At 44.9% G+C, this 18,016-nt stretch overlaps 2 protein-coding genes across 7 annotated transcripts; both read left to right on the top strand.

The window, feature by feature from the left end:
- The first annotated feature begins 4,033 nt into the window (after nucleotides 1-4,033).
- Nucleotides 4,034-9,884, top strand: LOC109763634 (uncharacterized). 6 transcript variants are annotated; one of them, XM_073501087.1, is made up of 10 exons: nucleotides 4,034-4,464; nucleotides 4,617-4,731; nucleotides 5,363-5,426; nucleotides 5,547-5,898; nucleotides 6,534-6,651; nucleotides 7,022-7,157; nucleotides 7,888-7,970; nucleotides 8,129-8,208; nucleotides 8,604-8,678; nucleotides 9,471-9,698. In XM_073501087.1, the coding sequence occupies exons 1-5, from the start codon at nucleotides 4,353-4,355 to the stop codon at nucleotides 6,632-6,634; spliced, it is 744 nt and encodes a 247-aa protein (XP_073357188.1). In that variant the 5' UTR covers nucleotides 4,034-4,352; the 3' UTR covers nucleotides 6,635-6,651; nucleotides 7,022-7,157; nucleotides 7,888-7,970; nucleotides 8,129-8,208; nucleotides 8,604-8,678; nucleotides 9,471-9,698. The 6 variants fall into 6 exon arrangements, with proteins under 6 accessions (XP_073357188.1, XP_073357187.1, XP_020178069.1 ...); XM_073501086.1 differs by having other exon boundaries at nucleotides 7,816-7,970; XM_020322480.4 differs by lacking the exon at nucleotides 8,604-8,678 and having other exon boundaries at nucleotides 9,471-9,884.
- A 1,782-nt stretch (nucleotides 9,885-11,666) lies between these two features.
- Nucleotides 11,667-13,856, top strand: LOC109763637 (uncharacterized). The gene has a single exon (XM_020322487.4). It carries the CDS (start codon nucleotides 11,766-11,768, stop codon nucleotides 13,071-13,073), a length of 1,308 nt encoding a protein of 435 aa, XP_020178076.3. The 5' UTR covers nucleotides 11,667-11,765; the 3' UTR covers nucleotides 13,074-13,856.
- The last annotated feature ends 4,160 nt before the right edge of the window (nucleotides 13,857-18,016 follow it).

Genomic DNA, 18,016 nt, shown 5'->3' with positions numbered 1-18,016 from the left:
TATGGTCTCTGAGGAATTTGTTCTGACTGAGGAGTTAGGAATTCGCCAGTGCGGATTGCCTACACAGTGAGGAACATGATAGCCCTGAGGAATTTGATACTCAAATTTCCGACCGTTGCTGTGTTATGCGCCAGCTGTCCCAGAATATCTACCCACCTAACGGTCATATCATTGAAGGGCATTTATGTCTTATCATGTCGGGCTGCTCCCTAGGCTATAAATAGCCCCCCTACAACCACTAGCCGGTTGGCTGCTCCGAGAGAAACTGACATTTGTCATTTGAGAGCATCCCATCCTCCGAGGACTTTGAGCGAAAATCATCAAGTGAGGAAAACCCAAACCCAAACACCTACAAACCCAAAGTGATTGAGCATCACTGAAGAGATTGATCCTGCGTGGATCCGACGCTTGTTACCTTTGAAGACTGTGCTTCTTCCAGACGGTTAGGCGTCATGGTCTAGAGCATCCAAGAGGAATTGTGGATCGCTGAGTGACCGAGTTTGTGAAGGTTCGAAAGTCACCTGAAGACTTACCACGAGTGATTGGATGAGGTCTGTGTGACCTTAGTTCAAGAAGAATACGGTGAGGACTGTGTGTCCTCAGGTTTAAATACCTAGCCGCTCCAACCAGATGTACAACTGAGACAACAGTTGGAACTGGTCTACCAAATCATTGTCTTCACCAAGCCAACTGGTTCTATTTCCTCAACTCTTTCATTTCCTCATTACTGTGTTGTGTGCTTGTCATATCTGTGTTTGAAGACTTTGACTGAAGACTTTCTCAATTTCCTCAGTTCAATTTCTTCAGTATGTTTGTCTTCATCCTGTGTTTACGCTTTCTGTACTCTGTGCCTGTCTTCATTTCATCATGATGACCATGCTTGCATCCTGTTATGTTTACTTCTGAGTACTTATTCCGCTGCAAGTAGTTCTTCGCTAAGGAATTTCCTCACCCGCAAATTCCTCAGTGAAGAATTCATAAAAATCGCCTATTCACCCCCCTCTAGTCGATATAACGCACTTTCAGGCCCGGCCCGGCCCGGCACGGCCAGACTTATACGGACCAGGCACGGCACGGCCCGCCCAAGCACGTCCATTACACGGGCCGTGCCGGGCCAGCACGCATGTTGGCCTCTCCGGCCCAGGCACGGCACAACAACCTCACGGGCCGGCACGACGGCCCACCTGGCATGCTTGCCTCTCGGGCGGCACGAGCGACCGAGCGAGGCGCTCCTTCTCGCCCTCGTACGCACTAGATTTTTTTAACGTGTACGTTGTTGTACTGTTATAAATGGACCGCAGTAGAACTCGCATGCAACGGCTGGACCCACCCGAACTATCCAGTGAGGTAGCCAGCGGCCAGCGCCTACGCAGCTGTGCCTTGTGCGCGCGAGACGCCCCCAAATTTCAAATCTGGACGCTCCCCTCCGCTCCCTCCGGGCGTGCACTGGCTTAGGCGTGCCGTGCCGGGCTGGCACGCGTGCGGAGCCTCGCGGCCCAGGAACGGCCTCAGGCGGGCCTCGTGCCGGGCACGGCCTGTCTAGCCACGTGCCGGGCCGGCCCATGACGGGCCGGGCACGCGGGCTATCAGGCCGGCACGCTAAGGCCGGCCCATTTGGCCAGGTTTGGAGTAGTGGGGGCGGCTGGGCCTCAAGAGATAGGTGCGCCGGCCTGTGAGGTTAGTCCGGCCCAAGTGTGCTCAAATCCTAGCCTACGGTCATGCGCACGAATACTGTGTTGGATGCACAAATTCTTCTAAAGAAAGTTAGATGCACAAATAAATATTCCCACATCACCCCTTTGTATTAAAATCCACCAATTTATATAGGCCGGAGTTTCAAAAGAATCATCAAGAAGCCCAAGACAAGAAAAAAAACAGAGAGTGAGGCGCTGGTCGAGATGATATGTGGTTGGGTGAAAAAAAAAGAACAAAGAGAGGGGCTTGTTGGGACATACATGTGCATGGGCTGGCTGGCTTGGGTCGGGGTGATGGTTCCGTGGTGTTGTGGATTGACACGTGAAAAAAAAGAACAAGAGAAGAAGAAAGAGGGCTTGTGTGGGGACATGAATGAAGATATGAAGAGAAGTAGGAGGACTGTGATCAGAGGTGTCCGATTACCTTAGATAGTTGCAAATGGGTCTCTGAACATGTGGTTCTGGTTCATGGCTGAGATGGAATGGGAGGTGCTGCCATGTTCAACTACAATTAATATTAATTATTAATTAAAGGTATGTAGCAGGACCAAAAAGGAAAACTATGCAACAAGGAACTTTTTTTCATCTTGGATGGTGCCTTCGAGCTCACAGGACATGTACTATGTTGACATCACAGACATTGTTTTGATGCTCAACTAGACCAATCTATGGAGATCCACGGTTCACTCTTCTGACATATAATAGCTTTGCACACCATCCACCTATAGTTGAGCTGGAACCTGGCATCGTTGGAACGATTTTTGATGATATGATGATCACTTCATTTGGTTGATTTACTCTAATCTGTTTCAGTTGTCATGACCTCATAACCTCATACCGATTACATTTGCAGTGCCCTTAAAACAATTGCTATTAGATCTAGGGACATGTACATTCCTCATGGTGTTTCAGTTGCATCTGGATTACTTATCTATTATTTTTGCGGTATAAATTTTAGTTATGTGCATATGTTTGTTCAATTCCCAACGTGGTTGTAGTGTGCACGGTTCTGCACTCAATAAACAAAGAGACTGATATGTATTACTATACATAGAAATTCCCAAGCTAAGATGTTTTAATTTGCATCTCTCCAACGAACTAGCTTATGCATCACATAATATGACCATAATTTTGAACGAATCGACTTACGAGGGTCACAATATTCCCCAAGACAAAGGTTCCATTATTTCTATTTTCCATATTTCTTTGAACATTAAATTGTTTTATTTTCCACATTGCGCAGTCTTAACATATTTTGTCCAACAAAATATTAAACATGTATGTAGATTATTTTGATATACTTGTCTGCAGTAGGCAAATGATCCGCCTATGCATATACTATCGCTTTGGGAAATACAAATCAACCAGAAGATTTGTTTGGATGATAGCAAGAAGATTATTCCTAATGTACACCTTTTTTTAGTTTTAAATTGCAGTGAATAAAAATCCGTCCGTCTATGCTCCACCATCATTATGAGTCGGCAAAATTACAAGTCCATGCAGGGAGGACTTGCAAAAAGGTGTGCTAGAGTGTGATGACCAACCTCAAGGCATTGAGACTGATCATGTTCGTCACGAATAGGTGGACAATATGACCACTACGGATGATGATGACAAAAATAGATGACAACATGAATGAGCCATTTTGAGATGTGTGGTGATTTATTTCTCCCGCTGTAACGCACGGGCAATTTTCCTAGTATTAACCATCCTCTAAATAGACTGGACCTAATAGGGGCTAGGCCCCAAGGCCTGGATGGATGCACCTAATAGGGGCTAGGCCCGAAGGCCTGGATGATCGATGCAGCTTCCGATTCGGATTGGTCCCAGCCATAAAATAACCGCTAAAAAAAGAGAGACTCGGATCGATCTCAGGGGGTGCATAAATATGCAGGCACCTAGATTCAATGGACAAAAAAGACTCGGATGGAGCCCCGGGGTTGCATAATTTTTTTTAGGGGGTGGGTGCATCCCATTGTTAGAGTTTGAACCAAAATGAAGCAATCTCAGGCCATGTGCCCTCGCAGCCGTCCGATCGTCTTCCCGGGCGCGTCCTGGCCGTCGGATCTCCGAGTGGACCAATTCGTCTGAACCAAAATGAAGCAATCTCAGGCCATGTGCCCTCGCAGCCGTCCGATCGTCTTCCCGAGCGCGTCCTGGCCGTCGGATCTCCGAGTGGACCAATTCTAACCATCCGATCGAGCTGGCAGCGACCCTGGCCGTCCGCGTCGCCATGCCATCGCCTGGCCGTGCCACCGCGTGTAAAATCAGTGCCCCCCAAGGGCATTTTAGTCATTTCACTTTTGGGTATAAAATCTTATCAGCTCCCGTAGATCCCTGGTCGCCTCCTCTCCTCTCCCCTTCCCAGCCGCTCGCCCCGCTGGCTCGCCCGCCCCGCCGCCTCGCCCGGCCGTCCCGCTCGCCGCCGCCTCCTCTCCTCCCCCGCGCCCCGCTCCTCCCACCTTGCCGCCGCCTCCTCTCCCCTCCCGCGCCCCCCTCGCCCTGCCCATCCAAGCTCAGGGTCGAGGGGCGGGCCGGGTCCGGGCGCGGTGGCTCGATGGTGAGCGCGATGGATCTCGAGCTAGCTCGGGCGTGTGGACGCGTTGGTGAGCGCGCCAGCGGCCGTGGCGAGCTCGAGCCCGGGATAAACCTAGCGTCATGGTCGCCATGGAGGCCGGCGCTGCACCTGCGCCGCCGGTTGGTCCTCCCCGACACCGTCCGGGCCCTCCTGCACTGCATCACCCTCCTACCGCGCCTACTAGACCTACAGGTCCCTCTCCCCCCTTCTCCTCCCTAAAGCTAGAGATTTCAGGTCGCTTGGGCGTGGAATAGAAAACCAGATGGATTTGTTTTGGTGTTCATGGAGAGGCAGATCTGGCTTTACTTTTGTCTTCTTATGTGTGTTGTTCTTCAATTTTGCAGGAAGTGCTCATGTATCAAATTCCAGTTGTTACTCAACCTGTAGTGGATTCCATTTGCTGAAGATATCGTCCATTGTCACCAGTGCATCCTTCTATCTGGCCTTCACTGATCAGTGGTTCAACCCTTCTCCTCCTCCTTATTTTCACTATTCTTCTATTCTAGGTTGGATGTATACATGTATGGCCATGTGTTTTTTGTACTCTTTTCTTTTTTGTCTTGATTCTGGTAAGGGACAAAAGAATTTGTGCTTGTTTTTAGTGGGGTGTGGACATATGCCTTTTATTCTTGGCTGGACATTGGTAGGAACCCTGGTGGGTTTGTTCCTTTTTGCATGCAGGAAGGCTATGTTTTTGTACAGGAGTTGTTGTTTCTTATTTCTTTACTACTCTAGCTAGGTTCCAAGGAAGGGGCTCTTTGGAGCTATCTTATTTTGTTAGTTTGCTGTCCAGGGGAGCTTTAGATCTAGAAGCATTTTTTTCTGAAGTATGCATTTGTTGTCAAGGAGAGGTATAGTCTTGAGGTCATACGGCAATTAGGAGTAACTCTAGAGATGCTTTGGTGCTTTGGTGTGCCCCTTTTGATTGATGTTGTTGGATGAGTAGTCATATGATAGTTAGGAGTACCGCTGGAGATGCTTTGGTGCTTTGGTGTGCCTCTTTAGACTGGTGTTGTTGGATAAGTAGATGGATCTGGTGAGAGATAAAGGTGATTTTTTGGATCTGATGCCTGGATGCGGTCATGTGCAGGTGCTGCTGTGTGAATTTGTGCCGCTGTGTCGAATTGGGCGGAGGCTTCCCTGTCAAGAAGAAGGTATCCTACAAACTCCACCCAATTCGACGAGCATTGAGCTGCAGCACCATCTGGTACTTGTACGGTCTGAAAAGCTTGTGCTATGTCACTGATTTCTTGGTGCGATCCATGGTGGTGCAGGTGCAGAGAAGCGCGGAGGACAGCTCGGTGGTAGGGGCGACGTACGAGGGTGAGCACAACCACCTGCGCCCCATGGGGGCGGCGAGCCGAGCTTGCGCAACGCGGGGCAGAGGCTTGGTGTTGTGCTCCATCTCCATCAACTCCTCCGGCCCAACCACTATGCTGGACCTCACCAAGAACGGGGGAGGCGTGCAGGTCGTCGAGGCAGGGGAGGCGCAACCGGACCTGAAGAAGGTGTGCCGGGAGGTCGCGTCGCCAGAGTTCCGGGCGGCTTTGGTGCTCCGTCCAAGGAGTCAAACCTCATCCGCACCGCCTGCTTCTGCTTCGGGTGCGAGCGCCCAGAGATCGTCAGGTGAGCTGGCAGAGCTTGGAAGAATCCTGCTTGTGTGTCTATGTGGGTTCTCGTGTTGGGATTGCATGTCTCGATGCCGTTGCCAGTGCCTGGCGCCATTGTTTAGCTGCACGCCAGATGTTTGCTGAAATGTGCCAGCAGTTTGCGTTGGGCACTTCAGTGCAGGCAAGGTGGTTGCCCATGTCCTGGAGGCTAAGATGTTGGCTTTTGTAGCAGCAGATTCCCTATGTAATACTCTATATGCTCCTAAACTATGCCAAATTGCTGATATGTTGTCTTCAATCTTGGTAGAAATCTCCGGAGTCCAGAGCACCGCTACATAACCGTGTCTTTTTTGGGATAATCGGTGCAACCTACCATGGTTATTGTATGAAGTTGAGCAAAGTATTACTAAATAAGTAAAAAGAAACTGACAAAAAAATCAAATATAAAGGGTGATCAACATGTTCTATAACTGTTGAAAGACGTGTCAGTCGATATATGAAATTCAGGACATGGTTTCAGCTTGTAGCAGCAGTGTTATTGTTGGCCTCACCAGTCGCCACACTGAACTAGCGGGGTTGTAAATGGATGCAGTGCATTACAATATGATATCCCTGTCTCATACATAACAAGTCGGAACTCTTCTATTGCAGGTATCTGTCAAGATGGGATATTCAGGTCGCTCTGCGTAGTGGGTGCCTCATCATTTACAGGAAAGTTATTAATTCTAGGAAGCGATTGCGTGCTCATGTAGGACTTGATGAAGGAGAGGTGAGTACATGAAAATATGTCCAGAGAAATTTCTCTTTATTTACCTTCCTTTTCTATTTTGAGATATATTCTTCAGTTTCTTTTTAACATATATTCTTCAGTTTATTTGTACATTGATGCACCAGATCTGGTGATCTTGTTTCTTTTTGAGATATATTCTTCAGTTTACTTGTACTATTTATATACCTAGATTCACTGGATTATCATGTGAAACTGATGTTTCAGTAATTTGAGATTTGTTATTTATATTTGACTGCTTCATTGTTCTCTGAAACTGCAGGTATGTCCCAAGTGAACTGGATTATTATGATGATTTCGTCGATTCACACTCCTTTTTATCCTGAAATAAATGGCTTTCACCTTTGGGCAGTTCAAGTGATGGAAGATATTGTTTCAATGATATTGAAGCTTTTTAGATACTATGGCAGTTAAGGTTCATTTGAAGTCGCGGATGGATGCATGATTTATGCAGAAATGTATAAGTGCCATGTAGTGGTTAATTAGAGGTATACATTAGTGCATACAAGTCTTTTATTCTCTGCTTCATGATCTGGACAAAGAGATACATTATTAGCTTAATTGGAGTATTGTTGGTTAGTGCAGTATCTATAGACTGTTAATATTGTTATTTTTGTTATTCTATGCATGTGAACACTGCCGAAAAGGGTGTCTTCGGAGATTTTTTTTCTTTCAATATTTCCAATTAAAGGGCTAAAATTAACAATTCATTTGTAATTTCAATATTCTGTGAGCCCTGCCGTATATACTGTCAGGCTACACATGTATCTCTTACTATGTCAAGCATTATCAGTTTATGCACAGATTTATCTAGCTTTGCTGTCATTTTTGTAGTGGATGTGTAGGTTTATCACAGTACCCATTTTACCATTTATGGTGTTTGACTGTATCCCGTTCGCCACCGGGCTTATCTAGAAGCGCACACTTCTTGCTAGCTCCCCACTAGGTTTCTAGGGTAAAATCCATGGATGAAAATAGACGGTCACGGTAGAAGGCAGGGCACATCTGACACAGCCCAAACTCCCCACAGTAGTCCTGCTGCTTGCATTGTGCTTGGGTTCAAATTTTTCTCCTGCAAGTTTTCGTGCAGCTATAGAATTATTTAGAGTATAGTTCCCGGACCTTATTCATGTGTTCTTTTTGTAGGTGTATGGAAGTACAAGTACGCTGTGGCTAATTTGTTCCCTCTTTTATTGTTGTTACCGTGTCCTATCTCAGGTGTTCTTCGACTAAAATCAGGCTGCTCCTGCCATGTCTACCAGTGAAATGCCTCCTTCCATGATAAAGCAGCCTACTCTTAGGTACTTGCACATGGTTGAACCATCGGTTATTCAGGCTTTTTTAGTAGTGATTTGATGCACCAATAAATAGATGTTCCTACTATCTTACAAAGTTTTAGCACGTGACAGGGGATCAAAACTTGATTTATTGTTTGTGTGCTGCCTAATTTGTTTTGCAGGTACAGATCTTGGTGTTGATTCTGCCTCACCTTTCCAGCCGGCAGTGGTTCGGTTTGCTGCAGGTTTCCTCGGTGTTCAGGTAGCACCCCTCCCCCATTTATTTTACTTAGGTTTGATGCATTTTAGGTATTGTTTGTTGTCGAATGGATTCAGAACCGTTGTACTGGCATAACAAAAATAGATGGTGATGTATCAACACATTCCAAGTGTAGAATTACTTTATTATGCAAAACAAAGATAATCCTTGATAGAAATATATTGTCAAATGTGTGCTGCAATTGTAATTAGAGATCAAGGTCGGATCAGTATTTTGGTTTTTGTATTAGCAATTTCTTAGTGCCTTTCTTAGTGCCTTTCTTAGTGTGTGTACAGTCCTTCATAGATGTTTACTTTGGTGCCTGCTATTGGTTATAGTCATAGGGATGATATTTACCTTACTAAAAGGGCAATGGCTCATTACATTGTCAATTCCAGTTGCTTGGTTCAGTGCCGTACAATATGATGCAGAAAACACAATAGTGGTTTTTATTCAGAGAAAGCACTTGATAGGTTACTCTCCTACTCCTTCCTTGCCCTCCCCTCCATCCAGTCCCGCCGGAGCCCCGACGGCGGCGGCTCCCTCCATCTTCCCCTGCTCATCTTCCGTCGCGTAGGCGACCTGCGGCCTCCGCTCAGGCTGCTCTCTCTCTCTCTCTCTCTCTCTCTCTCTCTCTCTCTCTCTCTCTCTCTCTCTCTCAGCATACCAGAGACAGCACGACCCACCCAATCCCCTAGGGATTGAGTCTCTTCTAATCCCTCCCCCCTCTTTCTTTGGGTAACATGAGAATAGTACAGAAATCATACGAGTAGATTGCAGCCGAACCAAGTACTGCTTGTGCATTAAGCATGATTTATTTCACTGGGTTGTTAGCACTGTCTCCTAGATGCAATGCTCCTCTGCTTTCTTCCTATCTCACCAATGGATTCATTTGGACTAAGAAAATGTGCTCTTTTTTGAACCCGTGATGCCACTACTTTCTGCTGTGAAGTACTCCGTAGTGATTCTTACATGATTTCCATACATCAAACTGTGTCATATGTGACCTTTTGCTTTACTGTGATGTTTAATTAATGTAAGATGCAATTTTTTTCAAAATATCAACGATTAGCTGATGCTTATTTAGGCCTGAAACCTTTAACTTGCCAAATTTTTATACATAGGCGACCTCTCCGACCTTTTCTACTTCTAGGGATGATGATGGTTTTGAAATTATGATCAGATACTTATTAAGTTCTATTTTTTATTGTGCTCATGTTTCTATCCTAATACAAGGAACTGGTTCTTTTTATTTTGTCGATCAGGTACTTCATGGCAGCGCCGTGGACAGCATCACCATAACCACATTGATGGTCCAAGCCCAACTCACGACATCATTTTTAGTTGGGTTGTGAGCACCTCAACAACTCAACAACAAATATACTTGATGTGTAGCCGCATATACTACATCATCACCGACATCATTTCTATGACATGCTCAAAGTGATGTAATTAACCAAACCATTACTGTTATTAGTGCTTAGTTCCTCCTATATCTTTGAGAGATTCTAATGATGGAATCAATGGACTATATTTCCTTCAATCTGTGGAATATATATTGTGTAACCAGTAGTGGACTGGGTGGGTGCTGCCATCGTGCTTTGCTATTCATGTAACAGCCTGAATCGAATATGAATCGCGTTCTACCAAGTTGGATATAATGTCACTGCATTAGTAAATATGAAGGCACCTAGGTGGAGGACTCGTGGGCTCGCCAGTCGTTGCAACTTGCAACAGATCGGAAACCTAACCTAAAAATATGACCAAAAAAATACTCACATGAGCTAAGTTTCATTTAGAGGTTCACGGGAGCTAAAGTTAGAAAGCATTTCCTATGCATAGAAATGTAAAAAAAAGTAGTTACGCACAAGAGATAAGTTGTTGAATTGGTTAGTCCATTTATTTAAACAGCGAACAAAATGTGAAATGGGCCGGCCCAGAGCTGAGGCTGTGTGCGCGCCGGTTTGCAGCATGAACTGCATCCGGCGCCTTTAACGCTAAATAGGATTTGCAGTTGCTCTCCCCTCCCATGCTACCTACAATAATATCTTACTAGCATATATGCTTGTGCGTTGCAACATGAGAAAATACAGTATGCATTTAAAGTTAGTGAAAATTATATGTGCAAGCAAAACCCTATGTGCATGCGATAAAGGAACATTTAGCTTCTCAGTTTTGCTGTTTGTGAAGTAATCAATTCGTTATTTTTCCCTTCATTGATAGAGGACATTTAGGAGTTTTGTTACATCATCTTATGCCAGAGACGAGCCATTAATTATTCAATCTACTTTCCTTTCAATCGAGGGGATTTTAAGGTATGAAGTTTTTGAATATTTGATCAAACATGAACCATTTTTTAAATTCTAAACAGTTTTTTTGAAAATTATGTACACTTTTGGAAAAAATACGAACAAAATTTGAAACGGGAACATCTTTTAAAATTCGAAAATATTTTTTGGAAACACAATTTTTTAAATAAAAACATGAACACTATTTCAATTTGTGAATATTTTCTTCAATGGAAACATATGCTGAAAATTACTAAGATTTTTAGAAAATGTAAATATTTAATAGGCAAAAATTATTTTGAATTATGAAAATTTCACTAAAATAAGAATATTTTTAGAATTTGGCGCATTTTCTAAATTCCATTTTATTCTTAGAAATCTCAAACAATTTTGAATTTTTTTTTTGAAAAATGGGAAACTTTTTCAAGTTCCGGATATTTTTGAAAATAGCAAAAAAAATTGGAATTCTGAACGTTTTAAAATTTGATTTTTAAATTTTTTTAATTCTGAATGCTTTTGACAATTGTAAATTTAAGAAACAAATTCTAAAAGAAAAATAAACATGGAAGGGAAAAAATATATACGAAATGGAGATTAAAAATATAATTAAAACAGAGAGACAAAGCAAAATGGGCTAACCCATTATTGGTTGTCCTGTGTGAAGCTCCGACTATTGTTCGCCCGGTGCGGAAAATAAAATTTTCTGAGCTACGCGGGTAGAAAAAAAGTGGGCTGGCTTTACTGGGCCACATACAAAATTCTGGGAAAAAATTATTTTCCGTGTTGAACGGATGAGAAAATTAACGAAATGCACCTTGCTTTATTAGTAGGTATAGATATAGATATTATCTTATTTTTATTTGATAAAAAATAGAAATTCTCTATAGCAAATTAGGGTGGCATGTAAAATACGCATAGAGGATAAAGGAAAAAAGATCCTAATCCTAGGGTTAATCAATTTTAGCTAGTTGATGATGAGAAAATACGAATTAATGGTAATGGTCTTAGGGCAATTTAGTTCGGGGAAATGGGCGTAGGCCTGAATAGGCTGGGGTAATAACGGCCCAGGGCCTGGATGATCAATGCGCGATCAGATTCGGATCGGTAAAAACCGCACCAAAAAAATCAAAAAAGACTCGGATCGATCCCTGGGGTTGCATAATTTTTTTTAGGGGGTGGGTGCATAAATATGGAGGCACCTAGTTGATGGACTCGTGGGCTCAGAAGTCGTTGCAACTGATTGGAAACCTAACCTAAAAATACGCGCATCCGATGCCGCCGTTTCGACGGGACCGCGCCCGTCCCTCGGCGACGCCACCACCGTACACCAACGGGTGGCTGTGGCGGCACCAGCAACGACACCGGACCAGGCGCGCCGGCGCCGAGGGAAAAAAGGCTCTGCCTGGCGTGTCCTCGTCCGCCACCGACATCGTCCGCTGCGGGGCGACGTGCAGTCACTCGGTAAACGCCGTGGCCACGCACGCCGACGCCATCTCCCGCTCTCTGCCGCCGCCCGCGCAATTCCTCCCCCACCTCGCCCTCGGCTTCTTCCACCAGGAAGCCCGCGCCCCCCGCGCCTCCCCCGCGCTGCCGCCGCGCTTCGTCCCGACGGAAGCCGCCTCGCGCCTCCTGGGCCCCCGCCCCCAGCTCGAACACGTCGCCGCCGGGCTGTTCGACCACGCCCGCCCTGTCGCATCCCGCAACGGCCGTGTTGTCCTGGAGCTCCGGCGCGAGGCGCGCGCCGACGGCCTTACGCTCAGCGTGTGCAACCCCATGACGGGGGAAATCTCCATGCTCCCTCCGCTCTCCGGCGACCACTGCCCCGGGCACTACGTGTGTGCGATACTCACCGGCGACGACCTAGACGTGCCCGCGCCGTCGGGCTTCTTCCGCGTGCTCCTCGTCTACAACCGCCGTAGCTTCACGGCGCTGCGCTCCTGCTCCTCTGCCGACGCCGACGCCGGCGTCGCATGCCGCTGGGGGCCGGAAGAAAGGAAACCCGGCGCCAAGATCAGCGCCAACATGCTGCGCGGTCTTGGCCACGCCGTCGTGGTCGGCGGCGCGGCCTACTGGCCCATGCACCATGAGGCGTTGGGCGTGCGGCTCGACGGCCCGCCGTCGGAGCCGATGGATATGTGTCCGGTGCCCTACAGGCAGTCGCACTATTACGCCGGCGAGCGCCTGCTGGGCACCTCCGCGGACGGGAAGCGCCTGAGCTTCCTCTACGTGGGCTTCCTGGGATGCACGGACTTCTTCATCTACATCGAGACCCAGACGGCTGCCGGCGGGGAGTGGGAGGGGCACGAACAGGCCCGACTCAAACTCATCAGCCTACCCGAGCTCGGGATTACCATGAAAACCGCGTTTAAGCTGCGCTGGTTTGGCGAGAAGAGCGGCACGTTGATGTTCACCGTTGGAGAAGGAGGAGGGTGCACAAGCCAGGGCGTCTTCATGTTGAACATCACGACGGGATGCCTCGAGAAGCTTGCCGACGGCGTCGAGTGCCACGCGTGGAAATACTTGTGCGGCTACGAGATGGACCGCGAGGCGCTCATTGCGTCGTCCGTAGATCGGTCCTGACTTCTCGCCAATAGCTACCTCAGCACATGCCCATCAGAACGCTTGTTTTTTTTTTTTTTAAAAAAATCGGGAAATAAACTTCTGCCGTGTGTCTCTTGCATGGGATCTTGATTTTGTTTCATGGATGTGTGAAAATTGAATGAAACATATCAAACATGCATGATAGGATAGTTTCCAAGTTTCATATTCCATAATTTAGACTTTCCTAATAATATGTATATTTTTTTTGAGATATACAAAATATGTATAACAAAACTAGTAGAACGTTCGTGCGTTTCTATGGGCTATAATGCATATATATAAATAAATCAAATAAATGATTAAGGTTGTCTTCAAGGTCCAAGCTCATCCCCTTCATATGTTCAGACGTGTTTGGACATTAAACAGACGCCTAGTAGGTTCCCCGAAATTCAACCATCTTGACAGTCTGGGCTGCCCAATTCTAGACCATATATGGGGGAGAAATGTGGTTATTAGGACAATGCGACATGTTATGTCCAACAAGTGGGCCCAAGACAAAAACTCCTCCACCCCACGACAAATCCTTCCCTTTTTCTATCGGACCCTTGCATTCCCGCTCGGTTTCTCGCTGTATTGGGACATTTCTTGCTGGACCTCTCTCTCCTATAAAACTGGATGACCCCCACTTCACCTTCATCGTGCGTCGCAAACAGGGACACATCTTTCATATTTAGAATATAACTTGAGACTCACTGATCTAAACTCATACGGACAAGGCTAAAAAAGTAACACAAAAGTTTATATGGGAGTGACATTTCGATGACCGCGTCGAGGTGATGCCACAGTATGCAACATCCGGTTCATATCTGTGGCTGGTATGGAGCATGGTGCATGCGTCCAATGATAACAATCGAACCAAGAACAAAGTCTAGGAAGTTGACAACATCTACATTATTCTAGTAATTGGAAAATCTCTTACTGACCGTGACATAGTCTTGCGACGGTTGGTATAGATTGAACGTTAAAATTCATCATTTAGGAAGCACGATTCAAGTTCTGCTTCATCTGAATGGATTATGATTTTTGATGCGATTTTGATGGTGTGTTGGTTCGGCCAAAGGAACTCCGATGCATTATTTAGAATATAACTAGCAAAAATGCCTGTGCGTTGCAACGGGATAAAATTTTATGGTCTTCCCTAGCATGGCTTAAAATACAAATATTATTTAATTTATGATCCACATAAATTATTCCAAGACGACGAAGAATTGTGCTTTCAACCATACCGTTTTTGCAAAACTGTTAGCAAATATATGCAGTTTGGTTTGCAGCTTTCCGAGTTTCATTCTCACCTCCATTGTTTTAGATGCAGTACACCCATGATGGTGTATTAGTTGTCCATGGGGAGGAGGCCAGAGGAGTAGTGGAGGAGTAATGTTAACGACCAGCATTCAGTTTATGGTGACGGTGATAGAGCTTCGTAGACCGGGCTAACTTGAGACTCACTGATCTAAACTCATACGGACAAGGCTAAAAAAGTAACACAAAAGTTTACATGGGAGTGACATTTCGATGACCGCGTCGAGGTGATGCCACAGTATGCAACATCCGGTTCATATCTGTGGCTGGTATGGAGCATGGTGCATGCGTCCAATGATAACAATCGAACCAAGAACAAAGTCTAGGAAGTTGACAACATCTACATTATTCTAGTAATTGGAAAATCTCTTACTGACCGTGACATAGTCTTGCGACGGTTGGTATAGATTGAACGTTAAAATTCATCATTTAGGAAGCACGATTCAAGTTCTGCTTCATCTGAATGGATTATGATTTTTGATGCGGTTTTGATGGTGTGTTGGTTCGGCCAAAGGAACTCCGATGCGTCGAGGGTGATAAAGGCATCCAGTGGTAACTTAATTAGGGCATTAAAAAATATGTATGCTGAAATTGCAAAGCTTAAAGACAATGTTGTATATTTCTTTGAGCTGCATTACTTTGTTCGAATCCCCTACAGCACGTCCCTCTCACAATCCCTTCTCCTTGAGGATCACAGTCGTGAAATCCATCCTCCTCAACCCCTCTCAAGTAGGGCGCACGTGCATCCATCCTTAATCCTTGCAAGTCCGCAATCTGAAAATCCTGCCCCATAATTTCCTTTTTTATGGACGGAATCCTTCCTTTAATACACCTCCCCTTGAGGCAGCTCACAATTCCTGATTATTTTTGCCTTGCGTCCTTGATAAATCCAGCCCCATAATTTCCTTTTTAAGGATGGAGTCCTTCCTTTAATATCCCTTCCTTGAGATAGCCCACAATTCTTGGTTGTAGTTTTTTAGTCCTGATATTGATATTTCAGAAAACATGTGATCCTATATAAACTGGTCGCAATCTGCTTAAAGGAGCGAGGTGGGATTATATAACATGAAATATGGATAGTTGAGTCGGTCGGTGCAGCCACCTTTTGATCCTTGAAGTCGTGAGTTTGATTACCAAGCATTATCTTTTTTATGTGACTTTTAGAAGGCCCATCCGTGGCCCATAAGAAAAGGCCATCCAGCAATTGTGGTAAAAAAAAGCAACATGGCCCAATATGTAGAGGTGCGTACGAGCAGAACGTTGAACGAAGCGTTTTTGGTGGGATTTGTGTTTTACGTACACAAATACGGACAGGGATATATAGATACACCAGATTATAGTACCACCTCGGATAGAAAATAATACGAAATTATGATAGTAAGAAGCAATAGCTAGCCCCTTTATTAGTAGGTATAGATAGGCAGCCGCCTCGCCTACACTGTCTCCCGCCATCGCCACCCGCCACCACCTTGCCCACGCCAGCGCCTGCCCGTCTCCTGCTGCCGTTACCGGTCCGTCACCGCCTCATCCGCCCCGTCGCCACACCCCTGCCACTGTTGCCCGCACCATGGCCTCGCCGGTGGCCACCGCACGCCTGCCGGTGTCATTGGTCGGCGGGTCCTACCAATTTATCTAATTTTCTAGTTTAATTAAAAGTAAAAAATGCATTTAGGGAAAGAAGTTTAGGGGAACTGACAAAAGTTACCTTTTCTTTTACGAGAAGGCAAAAAGCCACTTTTACGGGAAGATTTTCAAGGGAACTATTGGAGTTTCTCTTATGACTCCACTATAAATCTGACATCTGATAATCCAAAAGTATCGGGGATCCCGATAGTCTTTGAGGGTAGTATTTTACCTAAATTTATTGATTCAACACAAGGGAAGTGAAAGAATATTTATGAGCCTTAGCAGTTTAGTTGTCAATTCAACACACCTGGAGAGCTAAATATCTGCAGCAGTAGTATGATAGTTTGATACTAGCGGTAACAGTAGCAATAGTAACCGTGATAGTAACATTAGCAATTTTGTAGTGATTGCAACAGTAGCAGCAAAGTATAGTAACTTAGCAAAGATTAATATCAAAAAAGCGTAGGCATTGGATCAATGATCGATATTTGTGTTGGATGGCATTCATCATATAACAGTCACAACCTAGAACGATACACAATAGCTTCAATTCATCAATTCAATGTAGGCATGCATTCCGTATATAGTCATGCGTGCTTATAATAAGAACTTGCATGACATCTTTTGTCCTACCCTCCTATGACAGCAGGGTCCATAAGGAAATCTAAGGGATATTAAGGCCTCCTTTTAATAGAGAACCGGAACAAAGCATTAACACACGGTGAATACAAGAAATCCTCAAATTACAGTAGGAGAGTATCCCAAATATTGTCATTTTGAGGTTTACGGATCAGAACAATAACAAGTGCATACAACTAGCAGATAGGATCATAACTCAAATAAATTCATGAAAACATAGAGGGTTTAAATCTGAAGTCATGGCACTCGGGCCTTAGTGACAAGCATTAAGCATAGCAAAGTCATAGCAACATCAATCACAGAACATAGTGGATATTAGGGATCAAACCCTAACAAATTGACTTGATTATATGATAAATCTCATCCAACTCCATCACCGTCCAACAAGCCTACGAAGAAATTACTCACTCCCGACGGGGAGCATCATGGAATTGATGATGAAGAAGGATAGGTGATGATGATGGCGATGAATCCGCCTCTTCGGAGCCCTGAACGGACTCCATAGCAGCCCTACCAAGGAAGAATAGGAGGTGGCGGCGGCTCCGTATCGTAAAACGTAATGAAATTTTTTCTCTTATTTTTTTCTTAGGTAAACAGAATTTATAGGCTTGGAATTAGGTTAGACGGCAGTCAGTGGGACCCATATGGCGTCAAGGCACGCCTTGGGGGGTAGGCGTGCCCTATTTCCTTGTGAGTAACTGGTGGCCCCCTCCGATGGATCTTCGTTCCAATATATTTTGTATATATTCAATGAAAAATCTCTGCAAAGTTTCGTCCGATTCTGAGAACTTTTATTTCCGCACAAGAAACAACACCATGTTAGTTCTGCTGAAAACAATGTCGGTCCGGGTTAGTTTCATTCAAATCATGCAAATTACCTTTCAAAACAAGAGCAAAAGTGTTTGGAAAAGTAGATATGATGGATACATATCAACATCAGATTTTTTAGCATGGGAAAACGAATGTTTCTTCATGGAAAATTATGTTCTTGGAGGATGACAAGTTTTAGTTGGTGAGCATGACAAATCTGTCATAGTTTATTTATTTTGTGAGAAAGTTACCGTGCTTGCAAAATAAATTTATCGTCATTGCACCAATATAAATTGGCATGAAAAACTTTAAATTGCCCAAAAGATAAGTGCCACACATGTGGCACAAAGTAACACCGGCCTGATGTTTTTTACAACTAAATTTTTTATTAGAAAAAACCCACAGAAAAACTGAAATTGGCCATCCAAACAGAAAGTTGCCATGTTTCACAACTGAACTTATCATCCTCGTGTAACTAAGCTTGCTATAAAAAATGTTAGGGCGGAATTGCTTCGTGCCACACGTGTGACAGTTATCAGGGTCCTTAA

The sequence above is a fragment of the Aegilops tauschii genome, chromosome 6, assembly GCF_002575655.3.
Source record: "Aegilops tauschii subsp. strangulata cultivar AL8/78 chromosome 6, Aet v6.0, whole genome shotgun sequence".
NCBI classification, from domain to species: Eukaryota; Viridiplantae; Streptophyta; class Magnoliopsida; order Poales; family Poaceae; genus Aegilops; species Aegilops tauschii.
This window is presented reverse-complemented; position numbering and strand designations above follow the sequence as displayed.

Coding starts and splice junctions, on each gene's coding strand:
- LOC109763634 (XM_020322480.4), top strand. CDS start 4,353: ATGGTCGCCATGGAGGCCGGCGCTGCACCTGCGCCGCCGGTTGGTCCT. Junction 4,465..4,616: donor CGCGCCTACTAGACCTACAG/GTCCCTCTCCCC, acceptor TCAATTTTGCAG/GAAGTGCTCATGTATCAAAT. Junction 5,899..6,533: donor GAGCGCCCAGAGATCGTCAG/GTGAGCTGGCAG, acceptor CTTCTATTGCAG/GTATCTGTCAAGATGGGATA.
- LOC109763637 (XM_020322487.4), top strand. CDS start 11,766: ATGCCGCCGTTTCGACGGGACCGCGCCCGTCCCTCGGCGACGCCACCA.